The sequence below is a fragment of the Gadus morhua genome, chromosome 19, assembly GCF_902167405.1.
Source record: "Gadus morhua chromosome 19, gadMor3.0, whole genome shotgun sequence".
In the NCBI taxonomy this organism is placed as follows: domain Eukaryota; kingdom Metazoa; phylum Chordata; class Actinopteri; order Gadiformes; family Gadidae; genus Gadus; species Gadus morhua.
Genome location: NC_044066.1, coordinates 21,149,857 through 21,174,661, shown reverse-complemented (window position 1 = coordinate 21,174,661; position 24,805 = coordinate 21,149,857). Strand labels below are relative to the sequence as shown.

General features: G+C 42.6%; 5 protein-coding genes across 12 annotated transcripts in view; all 5 read left to right on the top strand.

Annotated features, from left to right (window-relative positions):
- Positions 1 to 24,805, top strand: part of LOC115532531 (uncharacterized) — a 68,204-nt gene that overhangs the window by 597 nt on the left and 42,802 nt on the right. The gene's annotated exons all lie outside the window — the stretch shown is intronic.
- Positions 1 to 24,805, top strand: part of LOC115532530 (uncharacterized) — a 74,327-nt gene that overhangs the window by 14,702 nt on the left and 34,820 nt on the right. The gene's annotated exons all lie outside the window — the stretch shown is intronic.
- On the top strand, positions 3,048 to 6,233 carry LOC115532533 (uncharacterized). Its single transcript, XM_030342374.1, has 3 exons — positions 3,048 to 3,294; positions 4,055 to 4,770; positions 4,855 to 6,233. The coding sequence occupies exons 2-3, from the start codon at positions 4,062 to 4,064 to the stop codon at positions 5,067 to 5,069; spliced, it is 924 nt and encodes a 307-aa protein (XP_030198234.1). The 5' UTR covers positions 3,048 to 3,294; positions 4,055 to 4,061; the 3' UTR covers positions 5,070 to 6,233.
- LOC115532529 (uncharacterized) lies at positions 9,602 to 13,110 on the top strand. 2 transcript variants are annotated; one of them, XM_030342368.1, is made up of 3 exons: positions 9,720 to 9,762; positions 10,838 to 10,944; positions 11,046 to 13,110. In XM_030342368.1, the coding sequence occupies exons 2-3, from the start codon at positions 10,910 to 10,912 to the stop codon at positions 11,980 to 11,982; spliced, it is 972 nt and encodes a 323-aa protein (XP_030198228.1). In that variant the 5' UTR covers positions 9,720 to 9,762; positions 10,838 to 10,909; the 3' UTR covers positions 11,983 to 13,110. The 2 variants fall into 2 exon arrangements, with proteins under 2 accessions (XP_030198227.1, XP_030198228.1); XM_030342367.1 differs by lacking the exon at positions 10,838 to 10,944 and having other exon boundaries at positions 9,602 to 9,762.
- Positions 13,532 to 18,073, top strand: LOC115532525 (uncharacterized). 7 transcript variants are annotated; one of them, XM_030342360.1, is made up of 4 exons: positions 13,532 to 13,784; positions 14,312 to 14,386; positions 14,648 to 14,754; positions 14,980 to 18,073. In XM_030342360.1, the coding sequence occupies exons 3-4, from the start codon at positions 14,720 to 14,722 to the stop codon at positions 16,106 to 16,108; spliced, it is 1,164 nt and encodes a 387-aa protein (XP_030198220.1). In that variant the 5' UTR covers positions 13,532 to 13,784; positions 14,312 to 14,386; positions 14,648 to 14,719; the 3' UTR covers positions 16,109 to 18,073. The 7 variants fall into 7 exon arrangements, with proteins under 7 accessions (XP_030198220.1, XP_030198219.1, XP_030198218.1 ...); XM_030342359.1 differs by having other exon boundaries at positions 14,267 to 14,386; XM_030342358.1 differs by having other exon boundaries at positions 14,241 to 14,386.

Genomic DNA, 24,805 nt, shown 5'->3' with positions numbered 1-24,805 from the left:
AATATACAATTAATAGGATTATGATTTTTAAAAATCAATTATCCGTATTGAAAAAACTTTTCCTTGAATGTTTTTTCTTGCGTTTCTTCAAGGTTGACCATGTCGGAAAGTCATCTAATGGGCTTATTAGTCCTCTTTCTATCAATTCTTCATACTGAATCAGCTATTGGAATTCTCAACTCAATCAACGACCTGAAGAAAATCCCCTTCGGCCAATCGGTGCCCAAGCACAGCCTTGTGCTGCTCCACTGGTTTGCCAACACCATAGAAATAGACAACAACGACGCGATAGTGCTGACCTTTGAACCAAACCATGGAGACTATGGCACTCATCACTATGGAAACTATGAGGGAGTCCTGGATCGACTGCCCTTCGGCCAACGGTACTACACCCTCGGCAACATCAACCCCATGATCAACAATAACGGAAACTCTTTGCCCTCTTACTTCACCGGTCAAATAAACCATCTGTTGGGGGGTGAGGAACTGAACAGGGCCCGCATCATATTCACACTCTCCTACCGGAACACCATCGGCAAGGTGTATATCACACAGCACTACGAGGCCAATCAGGGTCAGGGGACTGTGTATGACCCAGAGCACACCTACCGGATCAGCATCAACCTCTTGAGGGAGCTCAGAGTCTTCTCCTTGGACCGAAGACAACGCTCCGAGCTGTCAGAGATCGGAGGCAACATCGGAAGCGGCATCAATGACCACGAACTTTCGTCTGTAAGAAATACATGGGGCCAGCTGGCGTGTGTCGGACTGCTGTTGTTTATCGTGATCAACGAGAGGAATACGCCTTGCGACAGAGCTCGAGAACCGAAGCTTACTCCAAAACGTAACGTTCGAGCAAGCGCAATTTGGTACACATCTGTGAATATTCCAGAAAACAACTTCAACTACATGCAACTTAATCAGGACTCGGATGATGATCAACCTTGCTATACATGTCCTTCTGTGTTCAAGATATGCGGAGTAATAGTAGGAATAATAATAGCAATAACCATAATAATAATAATAATAATTATATACATTGAATGAATTATGTTTTTTTATTTCTGTGAAATGCCAAACAAGTGGCCCATCCCATATAGGATTACAGGACACCGATATAACTGCACAAAGTTTGCAGTACATAGAAAATCCAAAACACACCATACAATACATTTCATCCAGCACCGAATAAACACACTTAATATGAAGAGACATATCCGGTTATATGTTGATCCAGATGTGTTGTCAATCTTTAAATGAGAACGATCCAGACAGACAGGTTAAATGTTTTGCACTTGACAATTACAAGTACTGTTGAGTGTGGGTGTGTGTTTTATGCTTATAAATAGGTGCTCTTTCATCTTCTCTGTACATTTTTTAGGAAGTACAATCAGTAAGTGCCTGAATAGATGTATCTTAATCTGTATATCTTTGTTAATAGGTTTAATGCTCAATAAATGAGACAATTAAATTAGAGATGTTTGAATTAGAGCTGTCAGTTAAACGCGTTATTAACGGCGTGAACGCAAACCAAATTTAACGGCGTTAATTTTTTTATCGCGCGATTAACGCAATTCTTTTATAAAAAAAAAAAAAAAAAAAAAGTTTTTTTTTTTTCTTTGGCTCAAAACAAAGAAGCAGTAGCCTGACTGCTATGTTCAAATGACATTTGTTCAAAGCAGTCGTTTAATTGCACTATCGGCTCATTTTTTGTATTGTCCTGTTTTGATCAGTGTATATGCCAATGTTGTTATCAATAAAAAATCATTTGCACAAGGCAAGCCGATGCACTTCACCATGTTGATAAGAGAATTAAAATGAGAAGAATTATGGGACAAAAAAAATCAATGGATATTTAGCATAGAAAAATAATTTGTGATTAATCGCGATTAATTATAGTTAACTATGACATTAATGCGATTAATCACGATTAAATATTTTAATCGCTTGACAGCTCTAGTTTGAATTAAATACAAAAACACTGTTTGCGATAACGAGTTAAAGGGACTTCCTTCATTATTATTATTATTATTATTCTGCACTGCGAGTGAGGGCGGGCGGTACCACTACAAGTTAGTAGGGGTGTTCCTGTGTGGGATGATACATTTTTTCCAGCATTTGGCTGTGCTACTAGGTAAAAATAAAAATAAGGTAAATTTCAAGACCTGAATGACATTGGATGACAGTGAGTTCACCCACCTCCAGCAAGGACACATGGAATTAAATACAAAAACACTGTTTTCAATAGCGAGTTATGGTACTTCCTTATTATTATTATTGTTATTATTATTGTAATTATTATTATTATTCTGCTCTGCAAGTGAGGGTGGGCGCTACCATTATATGTTTGTATGGGTGTTCCCATAGGGAATGTTACATTTGTGAATACTTAAAAATGCAGAAATACAGTCAGGGCTCTGAACTTGATTATTATGGAAGAATGATTGTCATACATGTATGGTCAATACTTTAGAGTTAAGTTGAAAGATCTCTGTAATGTTTTTTTTTAAGTTTGTAGGCTTACTTGACAAATGTGTAAGCATTTTTGGATCTTAGGATCTAAGAGTTTGAGAGGTCATCGATGGGAAACGTTGTATTCTAACAATCTTCTAAATTCAACAATTCAGAAAGAATCTTGGTTATATCTTCCAAACAAAACCGAATATTTAATCACTGAACGAAAGTTATGGTGAAAAAATTCACATTTCTTGCTACAAATGTTATTAAAACCCATTTAATGCTGAATCAACATGAAAACATTGCATTTTTCCTGGAGAAGAAAATTAATGTCAGTCGTCTTGTTGTATTCACAGACGGAGAGAAAAATGTGACGTGGACGCACGCATATAGGAAAGAACAGGTCAAAAAACGTAGCATTTATTGTAAAACTACTACGTATTCCGCAAAGTGTTAAGACCTCAATGACATTGGACACCAATTGTCACACACCAAGAAACCAAACCAGTCAGAACACACTTCTGGGTGTGTTGACAACAAACATTGTACGACTACAATTGGTTCCACAGAGAATGTGGGCAGACTTCCAAAATTCCAATCATGCCACCATCTATGCCAAGTGACATACAACTTAAATTGTACCACTTTGAAACAGGTTCCAACATGAGTTGCCCGCCCCAAACAAGAGAAGGAAGGACTATTCAAAAATCAAGAGTTTAATTTACGGGGAAATAGGAAGTTAAGCAGGGTTGTATTTAAAACCACAAACGATCAGGTCTGCCAGATCAGACGACGGCAGAAAGGATTCCACACCATTACTGAACTGTAGTCTAACAGGTAAGCAGCTCACACCTCAAAACTAACAAGACATTGATTTTAATCGAATGTTTTTTAAATTCAGAACTATATGGGCAGATTTTGTGTTTATAATCCACTACGTATCAGGGTCACATTGTTTGCTTTGTTATTGTATATATTTTTATTCTCAAATTAAGTAAGTTATAACCACAACAGGTTTTATTACTAATAGCAGGACAGGGGTTTGTGTGGGTTTATCAGTTGATAGATAGCTCTATCTGACTATTGTTGCTGGATTTGTAAATCATTGATTTGGAACTGTTAAAAGACAGAGGTGTCCAGTTATTGGAAAATAATGCATACCCTTGGAACATTATGACCAATCAGGATAAAGTATTTAACATTGCATGGTATACTAAAATGTAATAAACAATGTTTCACAGATGATAAATATAAAAAAATGCAATTTTCTTTAAATTAGTAAATACAATACGGCTTTATTAATCCCACTATGGGGCAATTTGTTTGAGCAGATTGTTGTGCATACAGTAACATACAAACAACAAATACACATACACAACTACGGGGCGTTTAGTAGTCAAATTGAACGACTTGGAATGGCGGTTAGTTCTACAAGCAGGTTAAGCATAACAACGCCCTGATGGCAACAGAGGAAATTCACTTGCAAGAACACAAGAAGCCAAAACTACTACTGCTTTCTGGAAGATTTTGCCGATTGTAAAAAAATATCTCAAGTCCCTTTGTTGTTTAAATGTGTTCTGTACTGTGTTTTTTCAAGGTCGACCATGTTGGAAAGTCATCAAATGGGCTTTTTAGTCCTTCTATCATTCCTTCCTACTGCATCTACTATTGGAATTCTCAACTCAATCAACGACCTGAAGGACATCCCATTCGGCCAATCGGTGCCCAAGCACAGCCTTGTGCTGCTCCACTGGTTTGCCAACACCATAGAAATAGACAACAACGATGCGATAGAGTTGAACTTTGACCCAAACCATCGAGACTATGGCGCTCATCACTATGTAAACTCTCCGGAATTCCTGGATCCGCTTCCCTTTGGCCACCAGTACTTCACACTCGGCAACATCAACCCCTTGATCAACAATCAGAGAAGGTCTATGCCCTCTTATTTCACCAATGACCTAAACCGTCTGTTAGGGGGTGAGGTACTGAACAGGGCTCGCATCATATTCTCGTACTCGTCCCAGGACACCGTCGGTCAGGTGTTCATCAGACAGCACTACCATGCCAGTCAGTGTCTGCGGGGGTACGACCCAGTGCACACCTACCGGATCAGCATCAACCTCTTGAGGGAGCTCAGAGTCTTCTCCTTGGACCGAAGACAACACTCCGAGCTGTCAGAGATCGGAGGCGACTTCGGGAGCAGCATCGACTATGACAAACTTTCTTCGTTAAGAAACACGTGGGGCCAGCTGGCCTGTGTCGGACTGCTGTTATTCATCGTGATCGACCAGAGGAATGTGCCTTGCAGACCCAACAGAGCTCGAGAACCGAAGCGTCTTCCGGAACATAACTATCAAGGAAGAGCAACTCTGCAAATGTACAATCTATGCAGACCCAACAGAGCTCGAGAACCGAAGCGTCTTCCGGAACATAACTATCAAGGAAGATCAACTCCGCAAATGTACAATCTACAAAGCTACAACAACTACAGGCCGCCCCCTCAGCCCCGGGGGGAGGATCAATGCCTTACAGTGTGCCTGGCACTGGGATTCCTAGCAGTAATATTAATAATAGCTGTAGCTGTATATGTACACAAATTCAGAGATTAATTTGTGCATATTTCGATAGCAGATTACAAAGTGCTTGACAGGATAGGACCAAACCAGAATAAAGTACAGAATAAATGATAAATAATACAGGGAGGAGTGATGGCAGTGCTCTACAAGAACCGCCGGGACACCAGTGGGATCCTTCACTAGAGTACTGGGCCACACTGGGGAACCTTTGAAACATCGGTTCCACTAAACAAACGGCATCGGGTCAGGCTCAACAAAGACATACGTTGTTGCCTCTTTCAGGGTGTCAGACAATACGCGAACAATAGCTAAACATTTTAAAACGTACGTTTTAAGCAAACACTGTAGATCGTTACATCCGGTAATGTGTTGATCCAGATGTGTTTCATTAATCTTTAAATTAGAACGATTCAGACAGACAGGGTAAATGTTTTGCATTTGACAATTACTATTGTGTGTGTGTGTGTGTGTGTGTGTGTGTGTGTGTGTGTGTGTGTGTGTGTGTGTGTGTGTGTGTGTGTGTGTGTGTGTGTGTGTATGTCGGTGTGTGTGCGTGTGTGTGTTTTATGCTTATAAGTGGGTGCTCTAAACGATTTTCTTTTCTCTGTTCATTTGCTCGAAAGTACACTCAGTATGTGCCTGAAAAAATGTATTTTTATCTGTATTTCTTAGTTGGTAGGCTTAATGCTCTCTGCATTAATTGGGACAATTAAATGAGAATGTTCAAATTAAATGCAAAAACACTTTACGATAGCTAATTACGCGTAGGCTACTTCCTTATTATTATTCTTATTATTATTAATCCGCAATGCGAGTGAGGGCGGGCACTACCATTACATGTTAGTAGGTTTGTTCCAACGGGGAATGTTACATTTTGGTGGCGGGATTATTGGTGAATACTTTAAATATGCAGAATTACAGTGAGGGCTCTGAACTTGATTATGATGGAAGCATGATTCTCATACATTTATGTTTCATAATCTTAAATTAAACATTTAAAGATGTCTGTAATTGTTTTTTTCAGTCTGTAGGCTTACTTGATAAATGTGCAAGCATTTGGCAAGTGTTATGTTTTGATTGCTGGATTCAATTTATTTGGCATATAATGCATGTATTTACATCCCACTTGTTCTTCAAAATCAGCACCCTCACTTTTGTAGTAACCTAGAACAAAATCAATAAAAACATTTTTGTTTATTTGTGTTTCTTACATTTTTGCTAGTGCTCCTAACCTTCTGAAGTTTGGAACACCAGTGCTACCACGTAAAAAAACAATCTCAAGACCTGAATCACATTGGATGACAATGAGTTCCCCAACCTCCAGCAAGGACACACTTGGTGCAAGCTGTTCTATTCAGTGTTAGAGTAACGAGGTGTTTTGAAGAACTTTGTACGACAGCCATTGGTCGTTTGGTCCCCAAGAGAATGCGGGCTTTGAGGAAAGAAATCCAACGATCCAGTCTGAGAAAACAACGCCAATCATGGCAATTTTTACAAAACCCTCAAATCATATCGCTTCAAATAAAGACTCCCCCCGCCCTTACCTTTACTGTATGGTTACAGGAAATAAACATAGAGTAGTTCCTTTGTAGCCGCAATGACGCAACACTTAAGTGCCCCCCCTGCCGAAACAATGGCCAAGTTTGGTTTTCTGCAACAACATCGTCCATATCAACCAGCGTAGCAATGATAGAGAACTCACTTGAAAAAACAGGTTCTAACACGAGCAGTAGTTCCTCTGTCACCACAATGACGCAACACTTACAACCCACCCCCCACCCGACAAGAGATCCAAGGATTCATCACTCCTGCATCGAGAGTTTCATTCAGTGAAACGGGAAGTGAAGCAATGTTCTGCATTCTGTCTTCATCGGCATGACTAAAGGCCGGTTTATAGCCCTCCATGAAGTGCTGCACGTAGACCGTGGACCTATTAAAGAAAGGACAGCGGATAAAAAAAATGGCACCCTCTCATTCCTATGAAAACTGCTCAATGGCGCAGGGCAACATCAAGGAGAGATTTGCTTCTGCATCATGGGAGCCAACCACGCCTTAGTTCATGACGTACATGACGACTTTAAGTGATAAATACTCAAAAAAGTTCCTAAGAACCATCAACGTCATTTATGTCAACTAAAAGGAAGAACCTCGGACAAGAGAAGTTAACGGAGGGCACTGAGCCCTCTCAGATGCCGGGCCGAAATAACAATTGTTTCACTACGAATCCTTTCAGCTGCCCACCCCTCCTTCTCCTGCAAACAACGACTAATAAAACGCTTGAGGAGGCATTTTGAAAAGAGAAAACTTACATTTTATTAATTCATGGTATAAAGATAATTCTGAACCTTTGATTGATATCCAGACATTTTTTTCGGAGACACATTCCTGTTCCCCAGTTGTATTGGAGTGAACGGAGATATCTACGTCTGGGCCCCTTGATTCGAGGTACCCGTCCACCGTCCGCTTAAACAGCTGCAATACCAGGCTTGGCCGCTGAGCACTTGTGGATTGCGGAAGCATGCACTGCTCCTGGGGGCTTGACGTAGACACGGAGAGCCCTCTCCATAGCGGGAGAGCCTGTCGGAGAACATCTCCGTAGCTTAGGTACGCATCCAATATTTTTAACTACCCGTCGACGCAACAGAGACATTAAGGGCTGTGATTGGTCCTCCAACAAAATCATTTCCGGAATCACTTCTCTGGTTTGATTTTGCACTTTGGTTACTTTCTACATTGTTTACCTTTCACATTAAGGACCAATAAAACACCAAATAGGATTTGTAAAACTTTGGAAGTTTATTTACAAAACTATTTACGTGTTTTTTAGTCAACATATAAGATCAATCGGGCGGCGTATTGCATTGCGTATCTGACATCCCGACGGAGAGCTTTGAATGCTCGAGGGGTCTCCATAGTTACGGAGACCGGATTCGAATTACGGATACGGAGTAGTTTACTTTGGCCTTACGCTACATGCCCACTGCACCGTCAGTCAACGGACGTGGGAAGGCGTGGCTGACTGATGGGGGAGTAGTCTTTGCAGAGGCATCCGTCAGCCATTCAAATCACTTCGCCGGGTTCTTCCCGCTTCTTCCTGCTTGTTGCGAGGCAAGATTACCCGATTTCCCGCTTTCCAGTATCGTCAGAGCCCGAGTCGCGTCACAGTGCTTAAATTTGCATACGTGATCTGATTGGATGACGGATCCGTCGCTGCCGAAAAAGTTGAACATTTTTCAACTTCTTGAAGGAGCCGAAGGCTCCAACGGAACGGACGGATCCACAATGCATTGCGCGTCCGTCCCCATTCAAAGACAATGGGGATCAGTCAACGGACGGAGGTAGTGGGCACGGGGCGTTAACCCTCTCGGCCCAGTCGTCCTCCGCCTGTGGCGTAGTTTACCACGGAGCGCGCAGCGAGGTCAGGAACCTTGTTAAGGTCATGGCGACCCCGTTAGCACCACTGCGGGAGAGGAGGGTCCGCATGTTCCTGCCAGGGCGATCCAGTGTTCTTGAATAATGCTTTTGGGAGTCGGCGGTGGGTATATTCGCAGAGCCATCAAACAGAAAGTTAAGCAGGGTTGTATTTAAAACCACAACAGATCAGGACTGTGAGCTCAGACGACGGCAGAAACGATTGCTCACCAATACTGAACTGTAGCCTAACAGGTAAGCAGCTCACGCCTCAAAACTAACAAGACATTGATTTTAATTTAATGTTTTTAAATTAGGACCAATATGGGTAGATTTTGTATATATAGTCCACTACGTATCTGGGTCAAAATGTTGTTTTGTTGTTGCATATATTTTTGTTCTCAAATTAAGTAAGTTGTAACCACAACTGGTTTTATTACTAATAGCAGGACAGGGGTTTGTGTGGGTGTATCAGTTGATAGTGATAGCTCTATTTGACTGTTGTTGCTGGATTTGTAAGTCATTGATTTGGAACTGTTAAAAGACAGAGGTTTCCTTTTATGGAAAAAATAATGCAAATCCTTGGAACATTAGGCTATGACCAGGGCCGGATTAACAAATCATAGGCCCCTGGGCACAAATGTCTGAAGGCCCCCCCCCCTCCCCGAAAAAAATCAGGAAAAAAAAATTCTATATATTTTTTTTATTATTATTATTTTAACACACACATAATGACACATAAAGTGTGGCCGGCTTGGTCTTACTCCGCTGACTACTTTTCACCATAGGTGGACTGGCTCAATTGACAGGTTATGGGAGGGGGGTTAACTGTCACATTAGGCCACTATATTGTTCAGAATCATTATATTGCTGTTCTTATGACATTCGTTTTAATAATGAATTTTAAATGAATACCCTATTTAATAATACCATGTATAACTAGTACAAACATTCATAAAAAAAAATAATACAAAAAAAAAATATTTCGTGTGGTGCTGGCTGGGAATGGTTGGGGCCCCTGGGCACAGTGCCGTGGGCCCTAATGGTAGATCCGGCCCTGGCTATGACCAATCATAATCTTGAATTGAACAATGCATGGTATCCTAAAATGAATATACAATTTATAGAATTATGTGTTTTGTGTTGTGTTCTTCCTGGCTTCTCATGAGATGCCTCCCCCCCCTCACTACTCAAGAGTTTCGTTTACGGTGAAACAGAAAGTGAAACTTAAAATTTACAGCATAACAGATCAGGACCGCGAGGTCAGGCAACGGCAGAAACGATTCCACACCATTACGGAGCAGACGCCTAACAGGTAAGCGGCTCACAAATCAAAACTACTGACTGTTTATTTTATTTGAATGTTTTGCATATTAAAAAGGCACCCAGTGCAACTTTCGAGGCAAAAATGAACATTCAATTTCTAGTCTTTTTTACACGTAGTATATTTCAATAACTCCCTACCATTACATATCGACATTCAAGGAGCGAAGATGAGACGTCGTTGTGTGGTGAGAACTGATCGTAAACAAAAACAATGGGCGCCAGCTTCTTTATTTATTGTAACCTACAAAAAATAACCCAGGATTCCAGTCGGCAAGCCTCTGAGTTTTCCGAACACGTGACGTCGAGACCGTTGAGACCGGTGATCGATGACAACACATAACGTTACGGTCCACGCAAAAGTTAGAATACAAAACTTTTCTACATACCTCGTTGCTGGAATCTTCCTCCATCAGGTGAAAACCCTCCAGGGCTTTCTGCTTTGTTGCTCGGGGAGGACGATGTGCCATCCTTACAGAAAAGAGAAAACCACGGGCGCAGAAAAAGCAGCACAAAACGGTACAAAACGGCACAAAACGGTACAAAATGGTACAACATTTGAATGTGGGTGCGTATCGTAAAGTATGTACACACTTAGAAAACAATTCTCGCATTGGCAAACAGAACCAGTGACAGGATAACATTTTAGAATCTCCGGAAGCGTTCGGGACTCGCAATAAATAAAGAAGCTGGCGCCCATTGTTTTTGTTTACGATTTTCTCTCAGTTCTCACCACACAACGACGTCTCATCTTCGCTCCTTGAATGTCGATATGTAATGGTAGGGAGTTATTGAAATATACTACGTGTAAAAAAGACTAGAAATCGAATGTTCATTTTTGCCTCGAAAGTTGCACTGGGTGCCTTTAAGAAATATGGACTGATTTTGTATTTATTATCAACTTTGTATTTGGTTCACAATGTGTTTTTTTTTATGCTACATTTTTTTTAATGATCAAATTTTGTACGTTATAAACACAACAGGCATTATGACCAATAGCAGGCCAGCGGTTTGTGTGGGTGTATCAGTTGACAGTGATAGCTCTATTTGACCGTTGTTTTTTGCAGCGCATTGATTTGGAATTACTAAAAGACAGAGGTGTCCAGTTATTGGAAAATAATGGACACCCTTGGAACGTTATGACCAATCAGGATCAAGTATTTAACAATGCATGGTATACTCAAATTGAATAAACAATGTTTAATCTTCAGATAAGATTTATATAAATTTATATATAAACTTTTAATAAGTAAATATGTTTTGTGTTTTTTCAAGGTCGACCATGTTGGAAAGTCATCAAATCTGTTTTTTAGTCCTCTTTCTATTATTCCTTCCTACTGCATCAACTATTGGAATTCTCAATTCAATCAATGACCTGAAGGACATCCCATTCGGCCGATCGGTGCCCAAGCACAGCCTTGTGCTGCTCCACTGGTTTGCCAACACCATAGAATTGACCAACAACAACAGGCTAGAGTTGAACTTTGACCCAGACCAAGGAGACTATGGCGCTCATCACTATGTAAACGTTCAGGGATTCCTGGATCCGCTTCCCTTTCGCCACCGGTACTTCACCCTCGGCAACATCAACCCCTTGATCAACAATCAGAGAAGGTCTATGCCCTCTTATTTCACCAATGACCTAAACCGTCTGTTACGGGGTGAGGTACTGAACAGGGCCCGCATCATATTCTCGTACTCGTCCCAGGACACCGTCGGTCAGGTGTTCATCACACAGCACTACCAGGCCAGTCAGGGTCAGGGGACTGTGTATGACCCAGAGCACACCTACCGGATCAGCATCAACCTCTTGAGGGAGCTCAGAGTCTTCTCCTTGGACCAACACTCCGAGCTGTCAGAGATCGGAAGAGACTTCGGGAGCAGCATCGACTATTACGAACTTTCTTCGTTAAGAAACACGTGGGGCCAGCTGGCCTGTGTCGGACTGCTGTTATTCATCGTGATCAACCAGAGGAATGTGCATTGCAGACCCAACAGAGCTCGAGAACCGAAGCGTCTTCCGGAACATAACTATCAAGGAAGATCAACTCCGCAAATGAAAAATCTACAAAGCTACAACAACTACAGGCCGCCCCCTCAGCCCCGGGGGGAGGATCAATGCCTTACAGTGTGCCTGGCACTGGGATTCCTAGCAGTAATATTAATAATAGCTGTAGCTGTATATGTAGATGTACACAAATTCAGATATTAATTTGTGCATATTTCGAAAGCAGATTACAAAGTGCTTGACAGGATAGGACCAAACCAGAATAAAGTACAGAATAAATGATAAATAATACAGGGAGGAGTGATGTCAGTGCTCTAGAAGAACCACCGGGACACCAGTGGGATCCTTCACTAGAGTACTGGGCCACACTGGGGAGCCTTTGAAACATCGGTTCCACTAAAGAAACGTCATCGGGTCAGGCTCCACAAAGACTTACGTTGTTGCCTCTTTCAGGGTGTCAGACAATATGCGAACACTAGCTAAACATTTTAAAACGTATTTTTTAAGCACACACTGTAGATCCGGTAATGTGTTGATCCAGATGTGTTTCATTAATCTTTAAATTAGAACGATTCAGACGGACAGGGTACATTTTTTGCATGTGTGTGTGTCGGTGTGTGTGTGTGTGTGTGTGTGTGTGTGTGTGTGTGTGTGTGTGTGTGTGTGTGTGTGTGTGTGTGTGTTTGCGCATGTGTGTTTTTTATGCTTATAAGTGGGTGCTTTAAACGATTTTCTTTTCTGTGCACATTTCCTCGAAAGTACACTCAGTATGTGCCTGAAAAATATATTTTTATCTGTATTTCTTCGTTGGTAGGCTTAATGCTCTCTGCATTAATTGAGACAATTAAATGAGAATGTTCAAATTAAATGCAAAAACACTTTACGATAGCTAATTACGCGTAGGCTACTTCCTTATTATTATTCTTATTATTATTAATCCGCAATGCGAGTGAGGGCGGGCACTACCATTACATGTTAGTAGGTTTGTTCCAACAGGGAATGTAACATTTTGGTGGGGGGAATATTGGTGAATACTTTAAATATGCAAAATTACAGTGAGGGCTCTGAACTTGATCATTATGGAAGCTTGATTCTCATACATTTATGTTTCATAATCTTAAATTAAACATTTAAAGATTTCTGTAATTGATTTTTTCAGTCTGTAGGCTTACTTGATAAATGTGCAAGCATTTGGCAAGTGTTATGTTTGGATTGTTGGATTCAATTTATGTGGCATATAATGCATGTATTTACATCCCACTTGTTCTTCAAAATCAGCACCCTCACTTTTGTAGTAACCTAGAACAAAATCAATAAAAACATATTTGTTTATTTGTGTTTCTTACATTTTTGCTAGTGCCCCTAACCTTCAGAAGTTTGGAACACCAGTGCTACCATTGTAAAACAATAATCTCAAGACCTGAATCACGTTGGATGACAATGAGTTCCCCAACCTCCAGCAAGGACACACTTGGTGCAAGCTGTTCTATTCAGTGTTAGAGTAACGAGGTGTTTTGAAGAACATTGTACGACAGCCATTGGTCCCCAAGAGAATGCGGGCTTTGAGGAAAGAAATCCAACGATCCAGTCTGAGAAAACAACGCCAATCATGGCAATTTTTACAAACCCCTCAAATCATATCGCTTCAAACAAAGTCTCCCCCCGCCCTTTCCTTTACTGTATGGTTACAGGAAATAAACATAGAGTAGTTCCTTTGTAGCCGCAATGACGCAACACTTAAGTGCCCCCCCTGCCGAAACAATGGCCAAGTTTGGTTTTCTGCGACAACATCGTCCATATCAACCAGCGTAGCAATGATAGAAAACTCACTTTAAAAACAGGTTCTAACACGAGCAGTAGTTCCTCTGTCACCACAATGACGCAACACTTACAACCCACCCCCCAAAGTTAAGCAGGGTTGTATTTAAAACCACAACCTATCAGGACTGCGAGCTCAGACGACGGCAGAAAGGAATCCACACCAATACTGAACTGTAGTCTAACAGGTAAGCAGCTCACACCTCAAAACTAACAAGACATTGATTTTTATTTAATGCTTTTTAAATTCAGATCTAGGCCTATATGGGCATATTTTGTATTTATAGGTAATCCACTATCAGGGTCACATTGTTTGTTTTGTTATTGTATATATTTTTATTCTCAAATTAAGTGAGTTGTAACCACAACAGGTTTCATTACTAATAGCAGGACAGGGGTTTGTGTGGGTGCATCAGTTGATAGTGATAGCTCTATTTGACTGTTGTTGCTGGATTTGTAAGTCATTGATTTGGAACTGTTAAAAGGCAGAGGTTTCCTTTTATGGAAAAAATAATGCAAATCCTTGGAACATTAGGCTATGACCAATCATAATCTAGAATTGAACAATGCATGGTATCCTAAAATGAATAGACAATTTATAGAATTATGTGTTTTGTGTTATGTTCTTCCTGGCTTCTCATGAGATACCGCCCCCCCCTCACTACTCAAGAGTTTCCTTTACGGTGAAACAGAAAGTGAAACTTAAAATTTACAGCATAACAGATCAGGACCGCGAGGTCAGGCAACGGCAGAAACGATTCCACACCAATACGGAGCAGACGCCTAACGGGTAAGCGGCTCACAAATCAAAACTAATGACATGTTTATTTTATTTGAATGTTTTGCATATTAAGAAATATGGACTGATTTTGTATTTATTATCAACTTTGTATTTGGTTCACAATGTTTGTTTTGTTATGCTACATTTTTTTGAATGATCAAATTTTGTATGCTATAAACACAACAGGCATTATGACCAATAGCAGAACAGGGGTTTGTGTGGGTGTATCAGTTGACAGTGATAGCTCTATTTGACCGTTGTTTTTTGCAGCGCATTGATTTGGAATTACTAAAAGACAGAGGTGTCCAGTTATTGGAAAATAATGGACATCCTTGGAACGTTATGACCAATCAGGATCAAGTATTTAACAATGCATGGTATACTCAAATTGAAAAAACAATGTTTAATCTTCAGATAAGATTTATATAAAAAAATGCATTTTTCTTTAAATAAGTAATAATAATAATAATAATAATACATTTAATTTAGAGGCGCCTTTCAAGACACCCAAGGTCACCTTACAGAGCATATAGTCATCATACATACAAAAAAAAACAAGACATTGTGAAAATTAAAGTAAATATGTTTTGTGTTTTTTCAAGGTCGAACATGTCGGAAAGTCATCTAATGGGCTTTTTAGTCCTCTTTCTCTCAATCTTTCCTACTGAATCAACTATTGGAATTCTCAACTCAATCAATGACCTGAAGAAAATCCCATTCGGCCAATCGGTGCCCCAGCACAGCCTTGTGCTGCTCCACTGGTTTGCCAACACAATAGAATTTGACAACAACGACTTGATAGAGCTGACCTTTGAACCAAGCAATGGAGACTATGGCACTCATCATTATGGAAACTATGAGGGAGTCCTGGATCCACTAACACCCGGCCAGCAGTACTACACCCTCGGCAACATCAACCCCATGATCAACAATAACGGAATCTCTTTGCCCTCTTATGTCGCGGGTCACGTAAACCATCTGTTGGGGGGTGAGGAACTCAACAGGGCACGCATCATATTCTCGCTATTGGACCAGGACACCATCTGTCAGGTGTTCATCACACAGCACTACGAGGCCAATCAGGGTCTGGGGACTGGGTATGACCCAGTGCACACCTACCAGATCACCTTCAACCTCTTGAGGGTGCTCAGAGTCTTCTCCTTGGACCGAAGACAACACTCCGATATGTCAGAGATCGGAGGCAACATCGGAAGCGGTATCAATGACCACGAACTTTCGTCTATAGGAAACACCTGGGGCCAGCTGGCGTGTGTCGGACTGCTGTTATTCATCGTGATCAACGAGAGGAATACGCCTTGCAGACCCAACAGAGCTCGAGAACCGAAGCGTCCTCCAAAATGTAACGTTCGAGAACCAAAGCTTCCTCCCAAACAAAACGTTCGGCAACCGAAGCCTCCTCCGATACCTAACATTCGAGTACTGGCGAGTCCTCCGAAACGTAACGTTCGAGCAAGCGTTACTTCACACATATCTGTGAATATCCCCGAGAGGGACATCAACTTCGAGGAACTTAACGTTCGAGCAAGCGTTACTCCGCACATATCTGTGAATATCCCAGAGAACGACATCAACCTCAGACCACCAAACCAGGACTGGGACATTGTTCAATGTTGCAATAAATGTTGGTGTGCGTTCAAGATATGCGGACTAATAGTAGGAATAGTAATAGCAATAAGCATCACAATAAAAATATGCCTGTACCTACCTTAATTTATAGAGCACCTTTCGAAAGCAGATCACAAAGTGCTTGACAGAATAGAATGAAACCAGAATAGGAGAATAGAATAGGTGAAACCCTGACCCTAAGTGCAGAATAAATAAGTATACTTAAAATCATAGAACTAAATATAAACGTTTGGAGATGTAGGGCAGTGCTAGACCAAGCCTAGCTTTAGAGGTGATGACAGTAGAGGTCAGAGCTGGCCCCCTTGGGAAGGCAAAGGTTCACTGGAGTGGAGTTCCACGCCATACCCTTCACGGTGATGTCGGTGCTCTACAAGAACCACCGGGACACCAGTGGGATCCTTCACTAAAGTACTGGGCCATCTTGGGGAACCTTTGAAACATCGGTTCCACTAAACAAAAGCCATGGGGTTAGTTGTTTTTTTTTCACGTTTTTGCCTATGCTTTACCAGGCGATATATGAACAATGTCAAACAATTTGAAACTTATGTTTTAAGCACACACTGTAAATCGTTATCTCTGGTAATGTATTGATCCAGATGTGTTTAATCAATCTTTAAATTAGAACGATTAAGACAGACAGGGTACATTTTTTTGCACTTCACATTTCAAGTACTACTGTGTGTGTGTGTGTGTGTGTGTGTGTGTGTGTGTGTGTGTGTGTGTGTGTGTGTGTGTGTGTGTGTGTGTGTCGGTGTGTCATGTGTGTGTGTGTGTGCGCACTCGTATGTGTTTTTTATGCTTACAAATGGGTGCTTTAAACTTTTATTTTCTCTGTACACTTGCTAGGATGTGCACTCATTATGTGCCCGGATGAATGTATCTTAATCTATATTTCTTCGTTGGTTTTTTTTTGCACTTCACAATTCAAGTACTACTGTGTGTGTGTGTGTGTGTGTGTGTGTGTGTGTGTGTGTGTGTGTGTGTGTGTGTGTGTGTGTGTGTGTGTAAGGGAGAACGGAACGCTGGACAGGACTGAGGCTGCAAGGGAAGCTTGCCTGCCTCCAGTCAGCTGATCACTCTGTGTCCCACTCGATTCTAAAAAAAATGCAGCTATCGATGAGGATATCCTCATTTTTACAGTAAAGGCACGCCTCCAGGTGCTGCCAACTAAACTGAATCTGTCCATCTGGTATCCCAATAATCATGACTCTCCCTGTCAACACCATGGACAGCGTCAGACCACAGAGTCTATGTCCCACATTTTAAACGGCTGTAATGTTTACCAAGGACTATACATAGCCAGGCATGACAGAATTGTTGACATTATCACCAAAGATGTGTCACCCATGTTTGATTCCTCTGTTTTGTTCTACAAACATTCATGTGTGAAACCAGAAAATGTTTCAATGCAATGACCCCCATGTATTTCAAGGTATAACAGCAAATACACCAGATGTCATTGCGATTGATGAGAATAGCAGAGAGGTTTTCCTATGGGAAGTTGGTTACACTTTCGACTCAAGTTTAGAGGAAGCTTTCCTCACTAAACAAGTTAAGTTCCAACCATTAGTGCAAGCTATTATACGTTTAGGCTATAAATGCCAGGTCATCGTTTTTATTTTCGGCAGCCTGGGTCATGTCCACAGGCTGGTGGTCAGAGGCTTGAGAATTATGAGGTTGTCCAAATGTAAAGCAAAGCAGCTTGCAACATATTGCTCAATCTCCTCCATTATAGGCAGCCGAGCTATTTGGAGGAGGTGTTTTCTGTACCCATCGATTTTCTCTGTCTGTTAACAGACTCTGTGCAACCAACGTTGATTGAATAAGCTCATGTGTACGTATTGTCTATTCTGTGTATGTTGGACTCAAGTACTGCAACATGTTGTTTCGAGGATGTAGGGCATCAAAAGCAACTGAAAATATTTGTGCCCTTGCAATGTATTTTATAAATGCGGACACAAAACAAGACATTGAAATGTGTGTGTGTCGGGGTAAATAAGACGATTATATGAGACATGTTTGAATTAAATACAAAAACACTGTTTTCAATAGCGAGTTATGTTACTTCCTTATTATTATTGTTATTATTATTCTGCACTGCAAGTGAGGGTGGGCGCTACCATTACATGCTTGTATGGGTGTTCTCACAGGGAATGTTACATTTGTGAATACTTTATATATGCAGAAATACAGTGAGGGCTCTGAACTTGATTATTATGGAAGCATGATTCTCATACATTTATGTTCAATTCTTTACAGTTAAGTTTAAAGATCTCTGTAATGTTTTTTTTTAAGTCTGTAGGCTTACTTGACAAATGTGTAAGCATTTTTGGATCTTAGGATCTTAGAGTTTAAGTGGTCATCGATAGGAAACGTTGTATTCTAACAATTTTCTAAATTCAACCATTCAGAATGAATCTTGGTTATAACTACCAACCTAAACTGAATATATAATCACTGAACGAAGGTTATGGTGATAAAATGCACATTTCTTGCTGCAAATGTTCCTAAAACCCATTTAATTCTGAATCAATATGAAAATATTGCATTTTTCACAGAGAAGAAAATAAATGTCAGCCATCTTGTTGTTTTCATATACGGACAGAAACATGACGTGGACGCACGCATATAGAAAAGAACGGGTCAAAAAACATAGGCATCGCATTTTAAGAACATTTATTGTAAAAGTACTACGTATTCCGCAAAGTGTTAAGACCTGAATGACATTGGATACCAATTGTCACACACCAACCAACCAACCAACCAAACCAGTCAGAACACACTTCTGGGTGTGTTGACAACAAACATTGTAATTCCAATCACGCCAAACGACATGCCACTTAAATTTTACCGCTTTGAAACATGTTCTATAGCATGAGTTGCCCGCCCCAAACAAGAGATTGAAGTCAACAAATCAAGAGTTTAATTTACGGGTAAATAGAAAGTTCAGCAGGGTTGCATTTAAAACCGCAACCAATCAGGACTGTGAGCTCAGACGACGGCAGAAAGGATTCCACACCATTACTGAACTGTAGTCTAACAGGTAAGCAGCTCACACCTCCAAACAAACAATACATTGAATGTTTTTTAAAATAGGACCTATATGGGCAGATTTTGTATTTATAATCCACAGGGCTCTCAAGTCTCACGCATTCGGCGTGAGACACACGTAATTCAACCCATCCACACTTCGTATTTCTCACGCAGAGAAATTACCAGGGTAGCGCCCATGCACCAACTTGCGCTGCTATTTAACAGTGGAAGGGTAGGAATCAAATGGGTTCCCCGTACGTAGGGTGACCAGACATCCTCTTTTGCCCAGACATGCCCTCTTTTTGAGACACATAAAAAAAAAAAAAGGATTTCAAAATCGTCCGGGATTTTATTAAAGCCTCATACATGTTCACATTTAATTTGCGTTGCGTTGCGTTCCTCTGGGTCGGTCACAAACTAGTTAGGCTATGCCCTCCCCTACTCAGTTCTGTTCGCTTTGCATTGGTGGAAGTGTGTAGGGGGAGTGGTTAAGTAGAGGCAGCCCACGATGGAGGAGTCATCTGAGAATTTCTGGAGATTGCAGGTTCCAGAGTTGAAGCTGAAGTCAGAGGTGTAGATGGTAAAGAGGAAGGGTGAAAGTACTGTTCCTTGGGGTGCGCCAGTGTTGCTCGCAACACATCTGACTGGCTGCTCTGCAGTCGCACGTACTGTGGCCTGCTGAAAAGGTAGTCACCAATCCAGGCCACCATGTCGGGGTGTTGATGGCGTCGTCCACGCTGAGTTGGGCCTGGTACGCGAACTGCAGTGGGTCCATGGAGTCACACACCTGGGGCCTGAGGTGCTGTAGAACCAGTCTTTCGAAGGTCTTCATGATGTGCAAGATCAGCACCGCTGGCCTGTAGTCGTTGGGAGAACTAGGACGAGCTATCTTAGGCACAGGAACAATGCAGGAGGTCTTCCACAACTGGGGCACCTTCTTTAGCCTCAGGGAGAGGTTGAAGAGGTGTTGGAACACTCCAGCAAGCTGTCCGGCACACGCTTTAAGCACCTTGGGATCAGTGGCGTCTGGTGGTTTTTAAAGTGAGGGAGGAAGGACTGCGCGCTTGGTTGCCATTGGCCTGCTTGCACTGTTGGTGTATGGTGGCATAAGAATGTGAGACTCAAGTTGTTTCAGGGTGTTTTGGTGAACTACAAAATAGCAGGGAGGGAGTTATGTGAACAAAATGTATACAAAGCCACCAGCGGCATCACTGTAATTTGAGAAGGAAAGGATGCAAAGCATATTAGTCAAATCAGGCCTACTATTGATTTGTAAAAGTAAATAAAAAAATCTGGGCCTATTATTGGGCCTATTTTTGCCCTCACTGACTGAAGTTATTGAGCTATGTTTATTTTCAGTTACAATTTATTGTAATGCTACCAGTAAGTCATGCGTACCTAGCAAACCATGTAGCACTCACAACACTGACGTTGCCATTACTTCTGATGACCTTGATTTTGGGAAGTAGTCCACCTCTTTCTGAATGAATGGAATGGTTTTTGTAATAAGACGTTAACAATGTCCTCCGTTTCCAATGTTTCCATTGTGCATTTAGGATCTCGCTATCGCAGAATTCACTTGCTCGGCGTCTCTCCAGTGTTGCCAGATTTGGTTGAGCTAAATCCGCCCAATCACGTTCCAAAACCCGCCCACTTCAGCAAAAAACCGCCCAATGACGTTTTTCACAGGAAAAAAATATTTTTTGAATAAATATTAAACGCATGTTGTGGTTCTAGTGTTATATGCGCCAAGAGTTACTTCTAATGGCTGCAATGTTTTAGGCTCCGTCCGGTTGAGGAGTAATAATAAACATCCCTGGGGATTTTACCATATCGACTCGTCCTTCTGATTACGCGGTAACGCTACGGTATTAAACAATTAAGCCCAAATGGCAAGTTGTATTTTATTATCACAGACCGTGCATGTCACAGAAAATGTGAAAAAATGCACTTCCTGTATCCCAGTGCCAGGCCCAAGAATTAACAGCAGTAACATCAACCACCTGCCTTTGCGCTAGTCCTAATAGCGTATGTGTGTGCGCGAGAAAGGCAGTGTACGTGTGTGTGCGCGCGCGTGTGTGTGTGTGTGTGTGTGTGTGTGTGTGTGTGTGTGTGTGTGTGTGTGTGTGTGTGTGTGTGTGTGTGTGTGTGTGTGTGTGTGTGTGTGTGTGTGTGTGTGTGTGTGTGTGTGTGTGTGTGTGTGTGTGTGTGTGTGTGTCGTCAGCGAGTGAGTGGACGAGCGAGGAGTGAGCGGTAGCGTGTGTGTCTAGTGAAGAAGCGAACGAGTCCGGTAGAATAAAGTATCCATCCTGTCAATAATCGGTGGCCGCTTCATTCCGACCTATAAGCAGACACACTGCCGGTGAGGTGGGCTCTTAATTCAACGTTACAATACCTGCAACGAGCTTTGCTGTCATCTGCTGGGGCAGGCGCGATCCACGATTTTAATTCAGTGTCGGTCTCCCATTCCTTTCTATAAAGTTTTTTATATTTCCCCCACTTCGGCATGATGCTTATTTCGCTAACAGAGTTGAGAGAGAGCGGGCTTTTGCCTCAGACTTCTGCGTCGGCGCACAACGGTTTGTTGATGTGACATCACGACGTGAAGTATATTGAAGTATAGGCCTACTGAGTTTTGTATTTGTACTGTTTTTAAACCATAAAATAACAGTTTGGTGTGCTGTTTTCACATTATTAAAAAACCGCCAGATATTGGCAAAAGCAGCCCAAAATGTATATACCCGCCCAATGCATTTTTTCCCCGCGAGATGAAATCTAAAGTAGCCCAATTGGGCGGGAACCCGCCCAATCTGGCAACACTGCGTCTCTCAGACTGAGCACCGCGGCAATGCAGACCGGGTTTGTTATCGACAGCGTTGCCAGATTGGGCAGATTTCCCGCCCAATGATAATTATTCCAGCCTAACATGGTTAAAAGTAGCCCAATTGGGTGGGAAATTGGACCAATCTGGCAACACTGCTCAACATCCAGGGATCCTGCTTATTGGTTCATAGCGCAGACGGATAGATTTTTGCGCGAATCAGACCCCTTAAGGTCCCACCCACTCAGAGGAGGATTTCCCTCCTCTCTCCCATTGAAACCCATGTTATCCACCGGCCGCCAGTACTTTCGGGAAAATTAATGGGAGTGAACGGCGGCGGAGGGAGGACGTTCCTCCCTGAAGTAATTGTCAATAGGCGATAGGGGGTGCTAATGTCCCTTTACCCAGGGAAACGAACATTATATATTCAAAGGCAATAAAGTAGTCATATTTAAGGGCATTAATTCATTACAATAGTCTCTTTTTATTCTCAACAATGTTAGGGAGGATCTTCCTCCCTCTCCTCAATGGAGAAGCCTCCACTGCTTGGGATTGATGTTGTCCGGACCCATTGCCTTATTCCTCCGGAGCTTAGATAGCTCCCGCCTCACCTGGCCTGATGTGATGAAAAGACTGGTAGCAAGGGGGAGTGGAGGGGGAAAGGGAGGGGGGGAGGGAGGAGGGGTGACTGGGTTGGGGGTAGGGGTGGTGGAGGAGGGGGGGCACAAACTCGCTCACTGGGGCAGGGGTTGAGTCGAACCTGTTGAAGAATAGGTTCAGCTCATTAGCACGTTCGTGCCCGCCCCCCACAGCTGGACCTGGCAGTCTGTGTCCCGTAATCTGCTTCATCCCATCCCACACCTCCTTGGCACTGTTCATTTCCAGCTTGCCCTCCAGCCTCTCCTTATAGCGGTTTTTGGCCGCCCTTAGTTCCCTTCTCAGCTCCTTCTGAACTGATTTTACCCCCTCTCTGTCTCCTGCCCTCTTCTTCCTGTTGAGTAGGATTTTAATGTTCTTATTAATCCAGGGTTTGTTGTTAAGAAAACAGCGGACCTTCTTGATGGGTACAACGCTGTCCTCACAGAACCTGATGTAATCCGTAATGCAATGGGAGAGTCCCTCAATGTCCTCTGCATGGTCTTCCTGGAACAGATCCCAGTCTGTTCTCTGGAAGCAGTTCTGCAGGGCCCTCCTCAGCCTCTCTAGACCACACCTTCACAGTGCTGGTGGTAGCCGGCTGCTTGTTTACTACAGGCTTGTAAACAGGTGTAAGGTGTATCAGGTTGTGGTCAGACTGGCCGAGGGGTGGGAGGGGAGAGGAGCTGTATGCCTCCCTCACATTGGCTTAAAGCAAGTCCAGGATTTTATTTCCTCTGGTTTTACATTTCACATACTGTGTGAAGCTGGTCAGAGTTTTGGAGAGAGAGACATGATTGAAGTCTCCGTTCATTATCATGAGCTGTGGGGTGCCGAGTCTGTAGTCTCGCGACGGTAGAGTGGATGACGTCACAAGCGCGCGCTGCCACTGCGGACGGAGGTATATACACAACAACGACGTGAGAGAACTCCCGAGGCAGATAGTATGGCCTCAATCCCACAGCTAACAGTTCGATATCTTGAGTACAGATGCTCTCCTTCACGGTAACATGTCCAGGGTTACACCATTTTTGTGCACAAAGACGGCTAGCCCCCCTCCTTTCTTACCGCTCAGTCGTCCCCTGTCCGCTCTCGCTAGCGTGAAGCCAGCCAACTCGATAGCACAGTCCGGTATATTCCTATGTAGCCATGTCTCCGTGAAGCACAACAAACTACACTCACGGTACACACACTGACCGCTCGCCAAGGCTGTTAGTTCGTCCGTTGTGTTGGCCAACGATCTCACGTTCCCCATCACGATAGATGGAAGGCAAGGTTTAAATCTCCTGTGCGTCTCCCGTCTCAACCTTGCCTTCGTTCCGGCTCTCGTTCCCCTCCTGTGTCTCCTCAGCTCCACAGGTAGGCCCGCCGCCCGCGGGTGGGGCTCCAACGGCCCGGTACATCATCAGCCCTTCCCTCGTATGGGTAATCATTGTTTGGTCCACGAGTATCACAAACTACGCTAAAAACTTCACTAACACTAACTTAAACTAATGATCAATAGGTTTAAAAGATTAAAGGCACCTTCCAGCGAATACCAGAAAGATGGAAAGTTGAAATAATAGTAGCAAGTAGGCTACAAGAAAAAACCAGGAACTGAAAGAGCTACTGCAACAGGCAGCCTCCCTCGACGGCGCCATAGCAACGAGAGATACGATTTATATAAAAAAACACAATTTACTTTTAATAAGTACCTAAATATGTTGTGTGTTTTTTCAAGGTCGACCATGTCGGAAAGTCATCTGATGGGCTTTTTAGTCCTTCTATCAATCCTTCCTACTGCATCAACTATTGGAATTCTCAACTCAATCAATGACCTGAAGAAAATCCCCTTTGGCCAATCGGTGCCCAAGCACAGCCTTGTGCTGCTCCACTGGTTTGCCAACACCATAGAAATAGACAACAACGACGCGATAGAGCTGACCTTTGAACCAAACCATGGAGACTATGGCACTCATCACTATGGAAACTATGAGGGAGTCCTGGATCGACTGCCCTTCGGCCAGCAGTACTACACCCTCGGCAACTCCATGATCAACAATCACAGAATCTCTTTGCCCTCTTATGTCACCGGTGACCTAAACCATCTGTTGGGGGGTGAGGTAATGAACAGGGCTCGCATTGTATTCTCGCTCTTGGGCCAGGACATCATCGACCAGGTGTTCATCACACAGCACTACCATGCCAGTCAGGGTCAGGGGACTGTGTATGACCCAGTGCACACCTACCAGATCACCATCAACCTCTTGAGGGAGCTCAGAGAATTCTCCTTGGACCAAAATCAACAGTCC

Excerpts from the sequence above, each read along its gene's own strand:
- LOC115532525 (XM_030342355.1), top strand. The coding sequence starts at position 14,217 with ATGTTCTTCCTGGCTTCTCATGAGATACCGCCCCCCCCTCACTACTCA. Across the intron at positions 14,387-14,979 it reads ACGGAGCAGACGCCTAACGG|GTCGAACATGTCGGAAAGTC; the intron begins GTAAGCGGCTCA and ends TGTTTTTTCAAG.
- LOC115532533 (XM_030342374.1), top strand. The coding sequence starts at position 4,062 with ATGTTGGAAAGTCATCAAATGGGCTTTTTAGTCCTTCTATCATTCCTT. Across the intron at positions 4,771-4,854 it reads GAGGAATGTGCCTTGCAGAC|CCAACAGAGCTCGAGAACCG; the intron begins CCAACAGAGCTC and ends ATCTATGCAGAC.
- LOC115532529 (XM_030342367.1), top strand. The coding sequence starts at position 9,617 with ATGCCTCCCCCCCCTCACTACTCAAGAGTTTCGTTTACGGTGAAACAG. Across the intron at positions 9,763-11,045 it reads ACGGAGCAGACGCCTAACAG|GTCGACCATGTTGGAAAGTC; the intron begins GTAAGCGGCTCA and ends TGTTTTTTCAAG.